The sequence below is a fragment of the Taurulus bubalis genome (genome assembly GCF_910589615.1).
Source record: "Taurulus bubalis genome assembly, chromosome: 4".
NCBI classification, from domain to species: Eukaryota; Metazoa; Chordata; class Actinopteri; order Perciformes; family Cottidae; genus Taurulus; species Taurulus bubalis.
Window position 1 is genome coordinate 5,752,101 of NC_136592.1, and position 12,832 is coordinate 5,764,932.

Genomic DNA, 12,832 nt, shown 5'->3' on the forward strand with positions numbered 1-12,832 from the left:
TTGAATAAAGCTACGTGAACTTGCTCAACGTGGCCCTTTTGAGATTCTTCTGTACAGTCAGTTTTTTGAATACGGCTCTGCACTTGTTTTTGTTTCAGTGATCCCTGTGCTCCAGCTAATTAAAATGTGTAACAATAGAGCATAATTTAAATAACCAAGTTCAAGTTATGGAAACATATCAAGCGCAGAGATAGAAGTTAGAGCTTTCACATACGTACACTATACGGCCAATTTAGTCATCTATTAAGCGTGTGCTGCGTTGTTTAGACCGGAGAGGGCGCTGTTGCGCCTCGCGTCGGAGAGTCTGCTGGCAACAGTTCAGAAGAAGAAGGAAAGCGGAAGTGCGCTCGTGTGAGAACCAAAACACATGTGTTGAACAGTTTTTCTGCAATTAGAAAGTGTTGCGTTTCCTCCCGTTTTCTTCGTGAAGTCGGCGGCAACGTGGAGATGGACGGTAAGTTTTAATTCACGAGAGGAAAGTGAAGTTGCTGCATAACGTCGCTGTTTCTGAGCCATAAACGCGGACCTTCGTCAAACTCACGTCATCCCTCTTTCAAATCTAATGATATGTTCTCTCCGTCTACTCTGACCCGGTTAAACGGCTCTTCAACGTTATAATGTGTCACGTTCATGTCTATGGAGTAATGTCTACTGTGAATACAATGCTGCAATACAGTAATGTTTTATGTAAAATACAGTATAACCACACAGTCTATATCACCACACAGTCTATATCACCACACAGTCTATATCACCACACAGCATTGTTTTAATTATTAAACCTTTATTTAACCAGGAAGTCCCATTGAGATTAAAAATCTCTTTTTCGAGGGAGACCTGGCCAAGACAGGCAGCAGCATAAAAAACACATAGTTATAGACAGAAAACACAGAACAAGACAAGTTAAAAGAAACTAAAAGCTAAGAGACAGTGACGTAGAGTTAATTTAAGAAACATTTACATTTTGGGAACCTGCCTCTATTTCTTTCATTCGAGATTTAAAAGCAGTCAGTGGTCTTAGTTCCCTGAGCTTTAAAATATTCTGCAACATATTCCATGATGAGGGGGCAGAGAACCCAAAAGCCCTGTTTCCCATTTCCGTTCTGGCATTTGGGACAGTGAGCATAAAAAAGTCCAGAGATCGCAAAGAATATTGTCCGACACTTCTCTGGTTGATGCAAACACACAGGTAGTTTGGGAGCAGACCGAGGATTGCCTTATAAATAAGGGTGTACCAATGAGAGAGCCTACGGGTGGCCAAAGCCATCCTACCCGAGAGTATAACTCAGTGGTGAGTCAGAGCCTTACAGTTTGTAATGAAACCTCACAGCATATCCACACAGCCTATATAACCAAATATAACAAAACACTGCACTACTGTATGATATACAAACAAACGTAGCTTCTTCTTTTTCATTGCTTTTGGTGTTTTGCCCCCTAGTTACTAAAAAGACTGATTGATGCAGTTTTAACAAAAAACATCAAACGTTAATTGTTGCTGCTGTGTAAAAACAAAATTCCCCAAATTTCTCAGGAATTGAAATCTGGAACTGTGTTTAAAGAGTAAGTAAACCAGAGCATGAGTCTGACCCAGAGTAGAGACTCAATGGCGGCTTTTCGTATGTCAGACTCTGACACTTTGAAACATGTCGTCAGTGTCTGTCTAGACTTTTTTAAATTTATGTTGCTGTTACCAGTACGAGTGGTAGAGTGAGTCTGTACTTTCTCAGCGTGTACAGAAGGGAAATATGTGTAGCTAGTCAGACAGGTCTGTAAACTCTTCTCTCACTCCCTCTCTCACTCCCTCTAGTAATGGCAGCCTTTGATTTGGTTCCCTTGAGGCTATGCAATTGGAGAAAGTACAACATGTACCCAAACCTGACCTGGGGACTGTGGCGAGGTTAATGTTCCAACTGATAACCTCATTACAGAAATCTGTGCCACGGGGAAGTTCCTGCCAAACAAAAAACAATTTGTTCTTATTCCTGCATGGCTATTTTTGCCAGCTAATCCAAATCAGTTTGACGTTTAGATTATCAGGTCATTCTCAGTGTTTGTACTTGTTATACAATGGCTTCAGGTGTCACGTCATGCTTCTATGTCGGCGTTGGTTCATTCTAATGCACTCCTCCTTTAAGGCACTTCGTACAATACGCCAATCAGTGATGCTTAAAGGGTGATCTTTGTTTGCGTTTAAGAAAGTCGTGATCAGCTTTTAGCTGGCTGTGTTTTGGGCTTGTTCTTTAGCACCAAGCCAGTCTGTTTTTTTTCTTCTTTTTTCATTTTGCAATTGTCAAAGAGACAATTGGGCGCATTATCTGCTGGTTGTAGCGTTGGGGGCGGCCTAAGATTTGGTTCGCTTCTTTTTCTTTTCTTTTTTTAACGATGCATCAGTCCATGGCAGCAGCCAACTTCACTGCAGGTTTGCGCGTAACAGCAACGTAAGAATACCTTGGGATCAATTTGTATCCCTCGGTCAAGGTTTTCAGTAACATCCTACACACACCTGTCTACAGAATAAAATAGCACACTGACAAAGGACCTTTTTACCTGCAGTGGTGTTTCAGTAATCTGAGTAATTCAAGAGAGCCAACAACCCCCCCTCCTGCATTCTGGTCCAATCTCTCAGTAAGTTGATGAGGTTGTGTGTAATACTGTTTCTGTTTGTCCCGTTCAACAGAAGCGCTCGTTCGAGCCACAATTCCTCAGAATCTAGTGAAGGTTCTCGGTGTTGAGGTAAGCAGAGTCCACGTGCTGTATAACCATGAAATGTGTATTCCACATGTGTAATCTCTCGTGCAGTTTCCGGTCATGTTGTGCAAAGACCTTACTGCAGAAAAGAAAGTGCCGTCAGATCAAAAAAATAATAATAAAGAGCAACTTTAAAAAAAAGTTTTAAATGATCAGTTCATTGTTTTTGTAATTTTTCTAGAAAAAGACCCCAAAAAACTATTTTCTTATGTGTTGATGTTCTTTTTTTTAAATGTACGTTCATCGACATATTCATGTTTTTCAATGCATTAGTGAACATTTGAGTGTGCCTACGCAGCGCCTTCTTCATCAGCTTCATCATCTTCACCAAGTTTAAGTTTTTAAGATTGCACAAGTGAGATACTACAAAAACCAACAAGTACGACAACCAGCCCATTTCATAGAGCACTACATAAGTCGGTCAACAGTCTAAAAAGGTGCAATTTAAATACTAACATATTTCATATCACATGTACTGTAATCTGTAACTTCCTTTTTAACAGATCTACAGGAAAATCTTCCATCATAGTACATTTTCAAAAGCTCTTTTTTTAATTTTACAAAATAGTTAGAAATATTTTTTTGAAGTAGCTTTAATTAACCAGATTTTTCCCTCGTATAACTTTGCTGTAGTTCAACTTCTTCCAGTTTGAAGTATTTGGAAGCTTGAAAAGAGTTTTAAATTAGCTTAACAACGGTGACAAGAAAGAAGAAGAAGAAGAAGAAGAAAAAAAAGTTACATTTCACATCTCTGTAACTGCGTCTCCTCTTCCAGCCCCGGACCAACTTTAAAGCCGAGGCCTTCACCCGGTCCTTCCTGAAGAACAGCATTCAGCCGAACTCGCGACATGATCTGAAGAGCATGCTGAGTCACAAGGCGGTGGTTCTGGGCTACGCCAGGCCCAAGAAGGACAAGTCCAAGAGGAAGAGGAAGAGCAAGAGAGCCAAAGGCCTGAACTCTCAGCAGAAGAGGGCGATGAAGATCTTCCACATCAAGCCGGAGCACCAGAGGTCGGTGACGACGAGAAGCGTGTCGGGAACACTGCCGTCTGGTCAAAGTCTTAGTTGCGATACGTTTCCCATTTAGCCGGTTGGTTTTCCTCTCCCCGGCGTCACTGTGTTTGTCATTGCCATCGCAGATACGAGCTTTTCCTGCCTCTGCATGAACTCTGGAGACAGTACGTCATTGACCTGTGCAACGGACTGAAACCCACATGGTAGCTCAGTTTGGATCTGACAATTTCAAAGCAATTTTCTTTTTGCCTTCGCAGCGTTTTCACTCTTGTATGTTCTTTTTTTTTTACAGCAGTACACAGTTTGTGCAACAGAAGCTTCTGAAGGCAGACTTCCACGGTGCCATCATCACAGGTAGAGCTTTGCGTTTTCGCCAAACCGATTGGGTTGGCTAACCTTCCCACGTCCTTATGTTTGAGTCTCGAGACACAGAAAACCAAGATGGCAACTTGTTACGCGTGTAAAGCCCACATTCTGAGCACTGCGTCATACAATACTACTACTTTGATTCAAATTCGGCATCAGCAGATATTCATATATTTAGGTATTGGATCTTAAGTTAAATAAAGTAGATCGGGTCATCTCTTGATTTGGCCGCTCACCAGCAGTCAGCTGCTAGAGCCGTGGCTGTGACCCCAAACCGTAAGTAATGGGAATTTGCGGCGCGACCAGATTGCATGTAAAGTCAATCCACAGACGCACCGCCACGTGAATTGGCGATTTTTTTTATTTATTTTTTTCACGGGGCGGCGAGATAGACGCGTTTGAGGCGGCGCGAACAGAACGTTTGACCTGGGGCGAACAGAGCGAAGGACGCGGCGCGAATTCGCGTGAGTTGAATTCTCCCAACTCCGGCGGAGAAATCGAGTGAAGCAAAGTTGCGGCAGCCAATCAGCGTTGAGAATCAGCGTTGAGAAGCTCCGCCCGTCGTCACCTCCGTCCTGCCGTTCCTGAATGCGTCCGGTGTGAACACGGCATAAGAGCGAGCCATGTTTAAGTCAGTGTAAATGTGATATGTGACTGAATGGTGGATCTCATCATGTTGATGGCTGTCTCCTGTGCTTTTATTGTGAAACCCTACCTGTTGTTCCCAAAGTCCATCATCTGGATGCATTTCTCTCCAGTGCTGTACTAATAGTCTCTCTCTCTCTCTTTCTTTCTTTCTTTCTTTCTTTCTTTCTTTCTTAGTGGTCCGCTCTAAATGCCCATCCTATGTCGGCACCACAGGGATTCTCGTCCAAGAGTTCAAACACATCTTCAAAATCATCACTAAAGAAGACCGGCTGAAAGGTACGACCCCTTGTGCCCCTACTGTCGGTACCATACCATGGTGTCGGTACAGCGTGCAACCCAACAGATCCTTTACACCGGCTAGAAATCCATTTTCACAGCAGCCATTTTGACAGCCAAGTGTAACCGATGTTGTTGTGCAATTCTAGCTCGCCGCTGTGGCTCACGGGAACTGAGCCAGGCTTTACATAAGGTTTGATTTGTTTTCTTCTGTTATGACAAGTCACACTGTTTGCAGTGAAAATGGTCGATTCATTACATTGATCAGTTTGAGTTGACATAATATATATAACACAAATATAACTTGGCGTGGCGGCCACGAGCTAGCCAGCAGGGAGCGATGGCGTGCGCTAAAGGCACGCGTGGATGGACTGGCTCAGTGGTGAGCAGGGTCGTCCTTCAATCAGAGGATCGGCGGTTCGATCCCCAGCTCCGCTAGCCCATGTCGATGTGTCCTTGGACAAGACACTGAACCCCAAATTGCTTTGAGTGGTCGGAAGACGAGAAAAGCGCTATGCAAGTACAGGTCCGTTAACATTTACTTGCCATGTCAACAAAGCATGGAGAGGCTCGGATATCTCACACACACACACACACACACACACACACGAGTGACTTCTACTCAGGTAGACTTGACAAAAGCACATGGTAAAAAGTTCAACCAAATTCAAACGGTTCATTTTGACGCCGTTTCAGGATGTTTTTCAGGGTGTTTTCACACGCCGGTGTCGTGTCCTTGCAGCCGGGTCTTGAGGTTGGTTTGACGGCCTCCTTGCACTTGTTTCCGTCACAGTGATCCCCAAGAGGAACAGCGTGTTCGCGGTGGAGATCAACGGCTTCGTCTCGCACATCTACGGGAGCAGGTTCGAGCAGCGAGCCAGCGAGCGCTCCGCCAAGAAGTTCAAAGTGAGAGGAACCATCGACTTGTGAGGCGTCAACCACGACGACGCGGAGAGAACCGCAGCGACCGACGTGTAGCGGCTGCGTTGAGGCCGTTTACTGGACTGTAAAAAGAGACGTTTTTGGTTCTGGGTTCTGTTTACACCAAACAGAGTATGGAAGACTTTCACAAATAGGTGTCACTTTATATGAACGGCAAACTGCACCAACATGGCACTCTGTTTCCTTGTCATGGGGAATGCTAATCAGCCAGTGATAACAGGTGTGTGATGTCCGCTGTGAGTCTCGACACTTGCTCCAGAAACCAAGTTTAATGCTGGTTACTGGCCGTGTTTATTTATTGTATGTTTTACCTAATTTTTCTGACATTCAATGCATACTTTTTTGATCAATTAAAATTGTATTGTGCTCGAGACCCTTTTGCACAGCTGCTTTTCGTTGAGACAAAAAATAAATTGAAAAAGAAGTTACATTTGAATTGTTTTTATTCATTTTAATAGAAAAACACAAATCTTCAAAGAAAAGTGTCGTTTCAAACGAGCGCTTCAACAAGCTGTAGCGGTCGTGCTCTGCTCTGCGTTTGCATCCCAGCAGTGAACCAGTCCCAGTCTTCAGCTCTGGTGTTCTTTCACAGCGGGGTGAAGGAGTTTATTTCTCTCATTATTGGGTGTCATTCTGATTGAGAGCTCATGGAAGCAGCCAGATGGGCGAAAACATCCGCTGTTCGACAGCCGTATTTAGTTTGATTCATCTCATTTTATTTCACTATTTAATATGTATTGTGCAGCAGAGGACTGCGCAAACGTGCGTGGTAGCCACACAGGTGTACTGCACCCTTTTTTCAACTGAAGCATGTCAAACATGGCGGGCTGTAAGCTAAATATACTGTACAAGTGTCACAGTACTTCCCTGCACGTTTGCCTCTCACGCATTCCTGGCCGCTTCCCGGTTTGCCTCTTTTCTTTTTTTAAGAGAAGCCGTCTAACCAGGTATTGGCACGGTTGACTTGGAACAGTGTGTGCTTTGACAGTGCAGAAACCAATGTATTTATATTCATCAGCGTCCTATTTGAAGAGAACCGTGCGGGCACACGGCTCTCACTCGGATCAGATTATCTGATCGAAAATGTAAGAATCTGGACTTTGTGTGAAGCCAATAACACACAGTGCTGTGTGTGCACGCTGTAATGGAAATGTTATATTCTGAGTTGTATTGAACTTTCACCGACCTCTGTATGCAAATCATCTGCTCCTGCAGAACAAATGGAAATGACATGCCATTACCTGGAATCAAGTTATCAATCACTTGTGTGGACAGGTCATACATTAAGAGCAGGACCTTCAGCCCACAGGGGATCCAATACCTTTGTTCTTATAACCTTATAATCTTCATGTCGTTCATTTACGCTGAGTTTGAAATAATGAATATGCTTTTAAAAGAAAGACTCAAAATATAAGCAGGCATACATACAGGCATCTATATACATGTTCATTCTTTTAATCAAACTATTGTCTCATTCATTTGAGTCATTTAAGGTTTACTGTATGCTTAGTATTCTCATTGTTAGTTTAAATACTACATTTACTCACTTTTTACTGTTTACACCCAGATTTCACAAAATGTTTGGTCACAGAAATTTGGTTTAAAGTCATAGAAAAGTCCCGGAAATCCATTGGTCAAAATGTGTTTGAACCCTGCCTTGAATAGAGCCAGTATTTCCTCATGACAAGTTCATACTTTTTACTTTATCACCCTCGGCTCATGTTACTAAAATATCTAAGATGAGTACAACTATTCCTGGTGGGGTGTGTGCGCGTATATGCGCGCGCGCGCGTGCGCACGCAACTGTAATCATGCCCCAGTTTGTTTTCCAGCCTCTGGAAATCGGGAACATTTTAATGAACGTGCAGCAAAGCTGCAGCAGGTCAAGATGAGGAGGAACAGACGAAAGGAGGGCAGCTCGTGGAGGTTGACCTCTTTTTGTTTGTTTTATAACCACAACTCCTATAACTATTGTTATTAAGATCACGTGTATTTTGACTTGTTTTTTAAGGATCAAAGCAGGGACCCATGAACAACGCTGGGTAAAATGAACTTCATTCAGGGATTTTATTAACTTTATTTACTTATTTATTTTGTCCACTGTTTTGTCATTTACAATGTTTTGTCGCGTTTTTTCTTCTGAAAAAATAAATCAATACAAAGTTTTTTCTTTTTTAAATCACGTGTATTTTCCTCAATATCGCATATAAAACTATTCAATGCAACTTTTTAGTCAGTAAAATGATGCAGTCAAAATAAAGGACTTTTGTTATACAATTAGCACATTGGAAATAAAGCATTTCTGTTATGCCACACTATAATATGATAAACATATACGTATAACCTCGGTATATATCCCATAATTGTGCCCAGGTGCATGGTGGGAAAGACAGTTGACGGGTCCGCGAGCCACATGCATGTTTCTTTTGAATTTACTGTCAAAAACGTCCTTCCAGGAAGTCAAAGAGATTACATCCAAAGACGTGTGTACATTTTTCTTTTGGAACCAGCGCGCTAAGAAACAGTGACGCGCTCGTGCCCGCCCCCTAACTTTCTGCGGGAAGTCCCGCGTCGTCCCCACGACGCGTCACGAACACTTAAAACCTCCGCGTGCCGCAGCAGGTGTCATTAGGAAGTCTGCCGAGCACAGGACAGAGGCGAGGAGGATACATGCAGAAACAACAACAACAACAACAACAACAGCACACTGACCAACAGGGCTCGAGGCGTCTTGTCAGCTTTACACATGGGCACCATGGAGAACCAGCCGATGTTTGGCCATGATAACCAGGACCGCATCCACGCCGTGGAGAGCTCGTTCGGGCCGTCGGGGAAGCCTCTGTACGAGCCGGGTCGGGTCCTGGTCGGAGAGGGCCGGCTGAAGAAGATGAGCCGCCGGGGGCCACAGCCCAAAGCCTTCTTCCTCTTCAACGACGTGCTGGTGTACGGCAGCATCATCCTCAACGGCCGCTGGCACAAGAAGCAGAAGATCATCCCTCTCGGTGAGACACACACCCTGAGGGACACGTGGGGGGTTGCCTCCGTCACTGGTGGGGTTTTAAATGCTTTGACAGTAAAAAATAAAATAAAGTTAACCTGATACTCATAAAAAAAGGAGGAAAATAAATAACAAGAGGCTGCTGAGGCCACTCTGGTTACAGTTACTGCAGAGAGCCACACGGTTAGACATTTTGGAACAAAGCCACAGCTGGTTAATGTGCTGTATTCACTAAATCTACTGGATAATCTAATCTGAATACACTTGAATTACTTTTGGAATACTTAAAAGACAAACATTGGAAATATTGCACCTTTTTACTTTCATACAATTCAACATTTACAGTTAGTCAAATGACATTGCACATGCAAAAACTAAAAGTATACCCAAGGTGGAATGCGGGGCCTCTTGTCTCGAGCTGCCAAACTGGTTGTACAAAAAACTGCACTATTTAACTTTGATGATAATCTTTTTTGTTGTTGCACGAATAGAGGTGGTGAACATATGCATAAATAAACTGACGAAATAATTGCTACACGTCTCTATTTATTGTAAAACCTTTTTATTTATTGTTATTCCAGAGGACAGCCAGATTGAAGACCTGGAGGACGGCGTAAAGATGAGGAACCAGTGGCTGATCCGCACGCCGCGCAAGTCCTTCTACGTGGCCGCGTCCTCGTCCGAGGAGAAGCGCGCGTGGATCGAGCACATCGAGGACTGCCGGTCCAGTCTGCTGCGCAGCGGCTCCTGCCGGCCCGCGGCCCACTTCGCCAACACCTGGATCCCGGACAAGGCGTCCTCGGTCTGCATGCGCTGCTCCAATCAGTTCACCGTGACGCAGCGCCGACACCACTGCCGGAAATGCGGCTTCGTGGTCTGCGCTGCGTGCTCCAAGAAGCGAGCGGTGATCCCACACATCCACCCGACCAAGAGGCTGAGGGTCTGCACCATGTGCCACCCGGGCCTCTCCACCCTGGAGGCCCAGGAGGGGCCCCGCGCGCAGGGCGGCAGCACGGAGAAGATCGGCTCTGATGAAGACGAGGTGGACGGACTGAGCGAGGAAGAGGAGGAGGCCGAGGAGCAGATGGAGGACCACGACCCCGGCACGTGGTCGCGCTCCCAGATGGACCCCTGGGCCACCTACGTGTACTTCAAACCAGAGCACACGCAGCCGCAGACGTAGCGCGTGAGCCTGGACACAGACTGGTGCAGCTTGGTGCAATAGGAGCACGTTGAAGCGCCTTCTCACTCCGCCATTAACATTACAAGAAACATTTAAGTTAAAAAAAAAATGTGTATGTGCTATTTATGTTTATATGTTGTCTTTTTGTATTGCTGTGAAGTCGTCTCTTGATTGTCCCTGATACAGTGCTCAGAGGATTTAACATCTGCTTCATAGATCTCTAAGTTAAAAGTGTGTGTTAATGTTTGTGTACAAAGCCTCATATTAATATGTTTATCCTTATGGATCCAGTACCAACTAGTCAATAACCCATAACATGGACCCTCGTGGTCGTGGACTCTGACGGATAGCTGTGACAATGTCATCAGATGTAAATACTTTACTTTATTAACCACGAGTGTTGTTGGAGATGATTTGCATTGCAAACGGCTGCTTCTCTGGAATTGTTGTGCATATGAAAATAAAAAAACTTGATATATATATACCTGTATCTGTGTGTATTTTTTCTCATGTGTAAAGTACTTAATAACTGCAGTTTAAGAAGTACTACAAAAATCAGTAATGAGTAATGTACGGTGAGTATTTTCAGTTTTATAACTTTTGACTTTTTGGGCATCTTTTGACATACTCCTACGTCTTTATAGCTTTTTGTTATGTTTTTTTAACATTTAATACCATTATATTATTCTATGACTTTTTACATATTTCCACATACTATACTGTATTGATAGACCAACCCCACACAGACTTGTGTGCTCGTTCCCGTAGTCCGTGAGGGTTTACTCACATCGTCGAGTGTTTGAGGACTGACATATTAAAAATGACTTTTTATGCGTTTAACATAAAATACTAAGAATAGTTTTTCTAATTTTATGAGGTTTTATGCTATATTTATCATACTTTAAGATATTTTAATGACTTCTTATAGCATTCTGTACTATGACCTTTTTATTTTTATTTAGTCCTTTAATGGTAGAGTATACAATACATTTTGTACAATGTTTCATGATATAATTTCCTATTACATTTTTTTATGGCATACTGCACTTATTACGATCCATACCATGACCTTATAACATATGATTACATTTTATTTCTTTATAATTTTCTATGGCAATCTACACTATGACTTTTTTCATGGTATTATATATTTCAATTTCTTATGACTTATTTAACCTACTTTTCTCTAACAGGTTGTATGACATATTATATATAGCAGCACATTATGTATCCCATACTGTACTTTGAGTTTTTGTCCCACACTTTGAAGTCGTTCTTTCACCATGAACCTCCGAGGTGTTCCTCTACATATCTGAGGTGGCTTTGCTTCAAAGTGTCATCAATGTTTCATGCAAATTAGTTTTTTGAAAATCAGGACAGACCGACAAAGCAACTTTACTGACAACATGCAGAAATCGTAACACCAAAATCATCTCAGACGTTTAGTTTTTCTGTACGTTTATTCCAAGGACACAGATTCAGCCAAGCAAATAAGTGACCTTTGCGGTGACACAGGGCCCAAATGTTACATTTATATTTGTCTCCTGATGATTTTGTCAATTTAGTTTATGCAAAACTAATGACGTTCCCATCAGGATGAACATGCTAACTGCATGTTGTCACTATCAGAAGAACAGAGGCGTGGTGGTTTACTGTAAAATGGTTGGATGTTATCAGGAATATTACCCAAATGGGTTTTCCCTTGAGCTAGAAGTCAGAAAGCCCCCAGGCCGTGTGAGTTCACCTAGACCGGCTTCTTTATCTCTCCATGCAGCCAACATCCGTGTTCCATAGGTTCTGCCTCTGGCAAGGTGGCTACAAGGAACAAGACCACATTATTGCTTAGAGCACAGGGACCTGAATGGAGTGCCGATGTCACAACCTCCTAAAAGAATCCTCTTTGTTCTCTTGTGGAAACAAACTATTTTGGGCCTTCTTTTTATCTCCTATTGCAAAGCTATAACAACAGTAGAAAGTCCCGGTGTAAAACCAGCACAGCCTTGGCTTATGTCTATAACAATTATTATTATTTTAATGAATAGAACATTATGCAGCTCATGAACAGACGCAGTATAATCTCCCCTGAACCTTAACATGTGGGGGAAACCATGTTTCTCTACATCAACAGTACATACGTGTATCTGCTGGTTCCAACTCTTCAAACTGCACTACACTTTAACTGGGTAAACACAGAGGAGGCATGACCCGGAGCCCTTGAGCGGCTGCTTGTCCCTCCTGCTTGTGACCCGATATCCTCGTGGAAAGCTTGGATCAGGGGAATGTGAGTAAGCACCAGGTCTGACAGGCGAGGAGCTCGGCAGACGAGCAAATAAAAAAGTCTGCAGTGGTAGTTGTGGAGCTCGAGGGAAGATACTGGTATGTATTATATGCCGCTAGACGACTTGTAGTGGGGTGGATGAGGGGCCTCATGGAAAATGTTGGGCCCCATGCATGATTCTTAATGGCTGGCCGACATGGGATGACTAAATATATGCAGTGGTCAGAGATGTATGAGTATCATCATTTTGGCCTTTAGGATATTTGGACATTTTGAATTCTAAAATAAAGAATAAAACAAATAAAACAAATAATTCACAAATCTTTCCAGTATCTTCTCTCCACTCCTCTTGTTCTTATTAAGCCTAAATTAGTGC

The 12,832-nt window shown here is 43.1% G+C and overlaps 2 protein-coding genes across 2 annotated transcripts; both read left to right on the forward strand.

Moving 5' to 3' along the window:
- The first annotated feature begins 331 nt into the window (after window positions 1–331).
- pop4 (POP4 homolog, ribonuclease P/MRP subunit) lies at window positions 332–6,413 on the forward strand. Its single transcript, XM_079217146.1, has 7 exons — window positions 332–454; window positions 2,681–2,736; window positions 3,527–3,762; window positions 3,891–3,968; window positions 4,058–4,119; window positions 4,954–5,055; window positions 5,849–6,413. Exons 1-7 carry the CDS (start codon window positions 448–450, stop codon window positions 5,983–5,985), a joined length of 678 nt encoding a protein of 225 aa, XP_079073272.1. The 5' UTR covers window positions 332–447; the 3' UTR covers window positions 5,986–6,413.
- Window positions 6,414–8,728: 2,315 nt separating this feature from the next.
- plekhf1 (pleckstrin homology domain containing, family F (with FYVE domain) member 1) lies at window positions 8,729–10,626 on the forward strand. The gene is made up of 2 exons (XM_079217601.1): window positions 8,729–8,999; window positions 9,577–10,626. Exons 1-2 carry the CDS (start codon window positions 8,744–8,746, stop codon window positions 10,176–10,178), a joined length of 858 nt encoding a protein of 285 aa, XP_079073727.1. The 5' UTR covers window positions 8,729–8,743; the 3' UTR covers window positions 10,179–10,626.
- Window positions 10,627–12,832: the final 2,206 nt, after the last annotated feature.

Bases quoted from the DNA above. Each gene is read 5' to 3' on its own strand.
- pop4 (XM_079217146.1), top strand. The intron at 2,737-3,526 runs GTAAGCAGAGTC...CTCCTCTTCCAG, and splicing joins TGAAGGTTCTCGGTGTTGAG to CCCCGGACCAACTTTAAAGC. The intron at 4,120-4,953 runs GTAGAGCTTTGC...TTTCTTTCTTAG, and splicing joins CCACGGTGCCATCATCACAG to TGGTCCGCTCTAAATGCCCA.
- plekhf1 (XM_079217601.1), top strand. From the start codon at position 8,744: ATGGGCACCATGGAGAACCAGCCGATGTTTGGCCATGATAACCAGGAC. The intron at 9,000-9,576 runs GTGAGACACACA...TTGTTATTCCAG, and splicing joins GCAGAAGATCATCCCTCTCG to AGGACAGCCAGATTGAAGAC.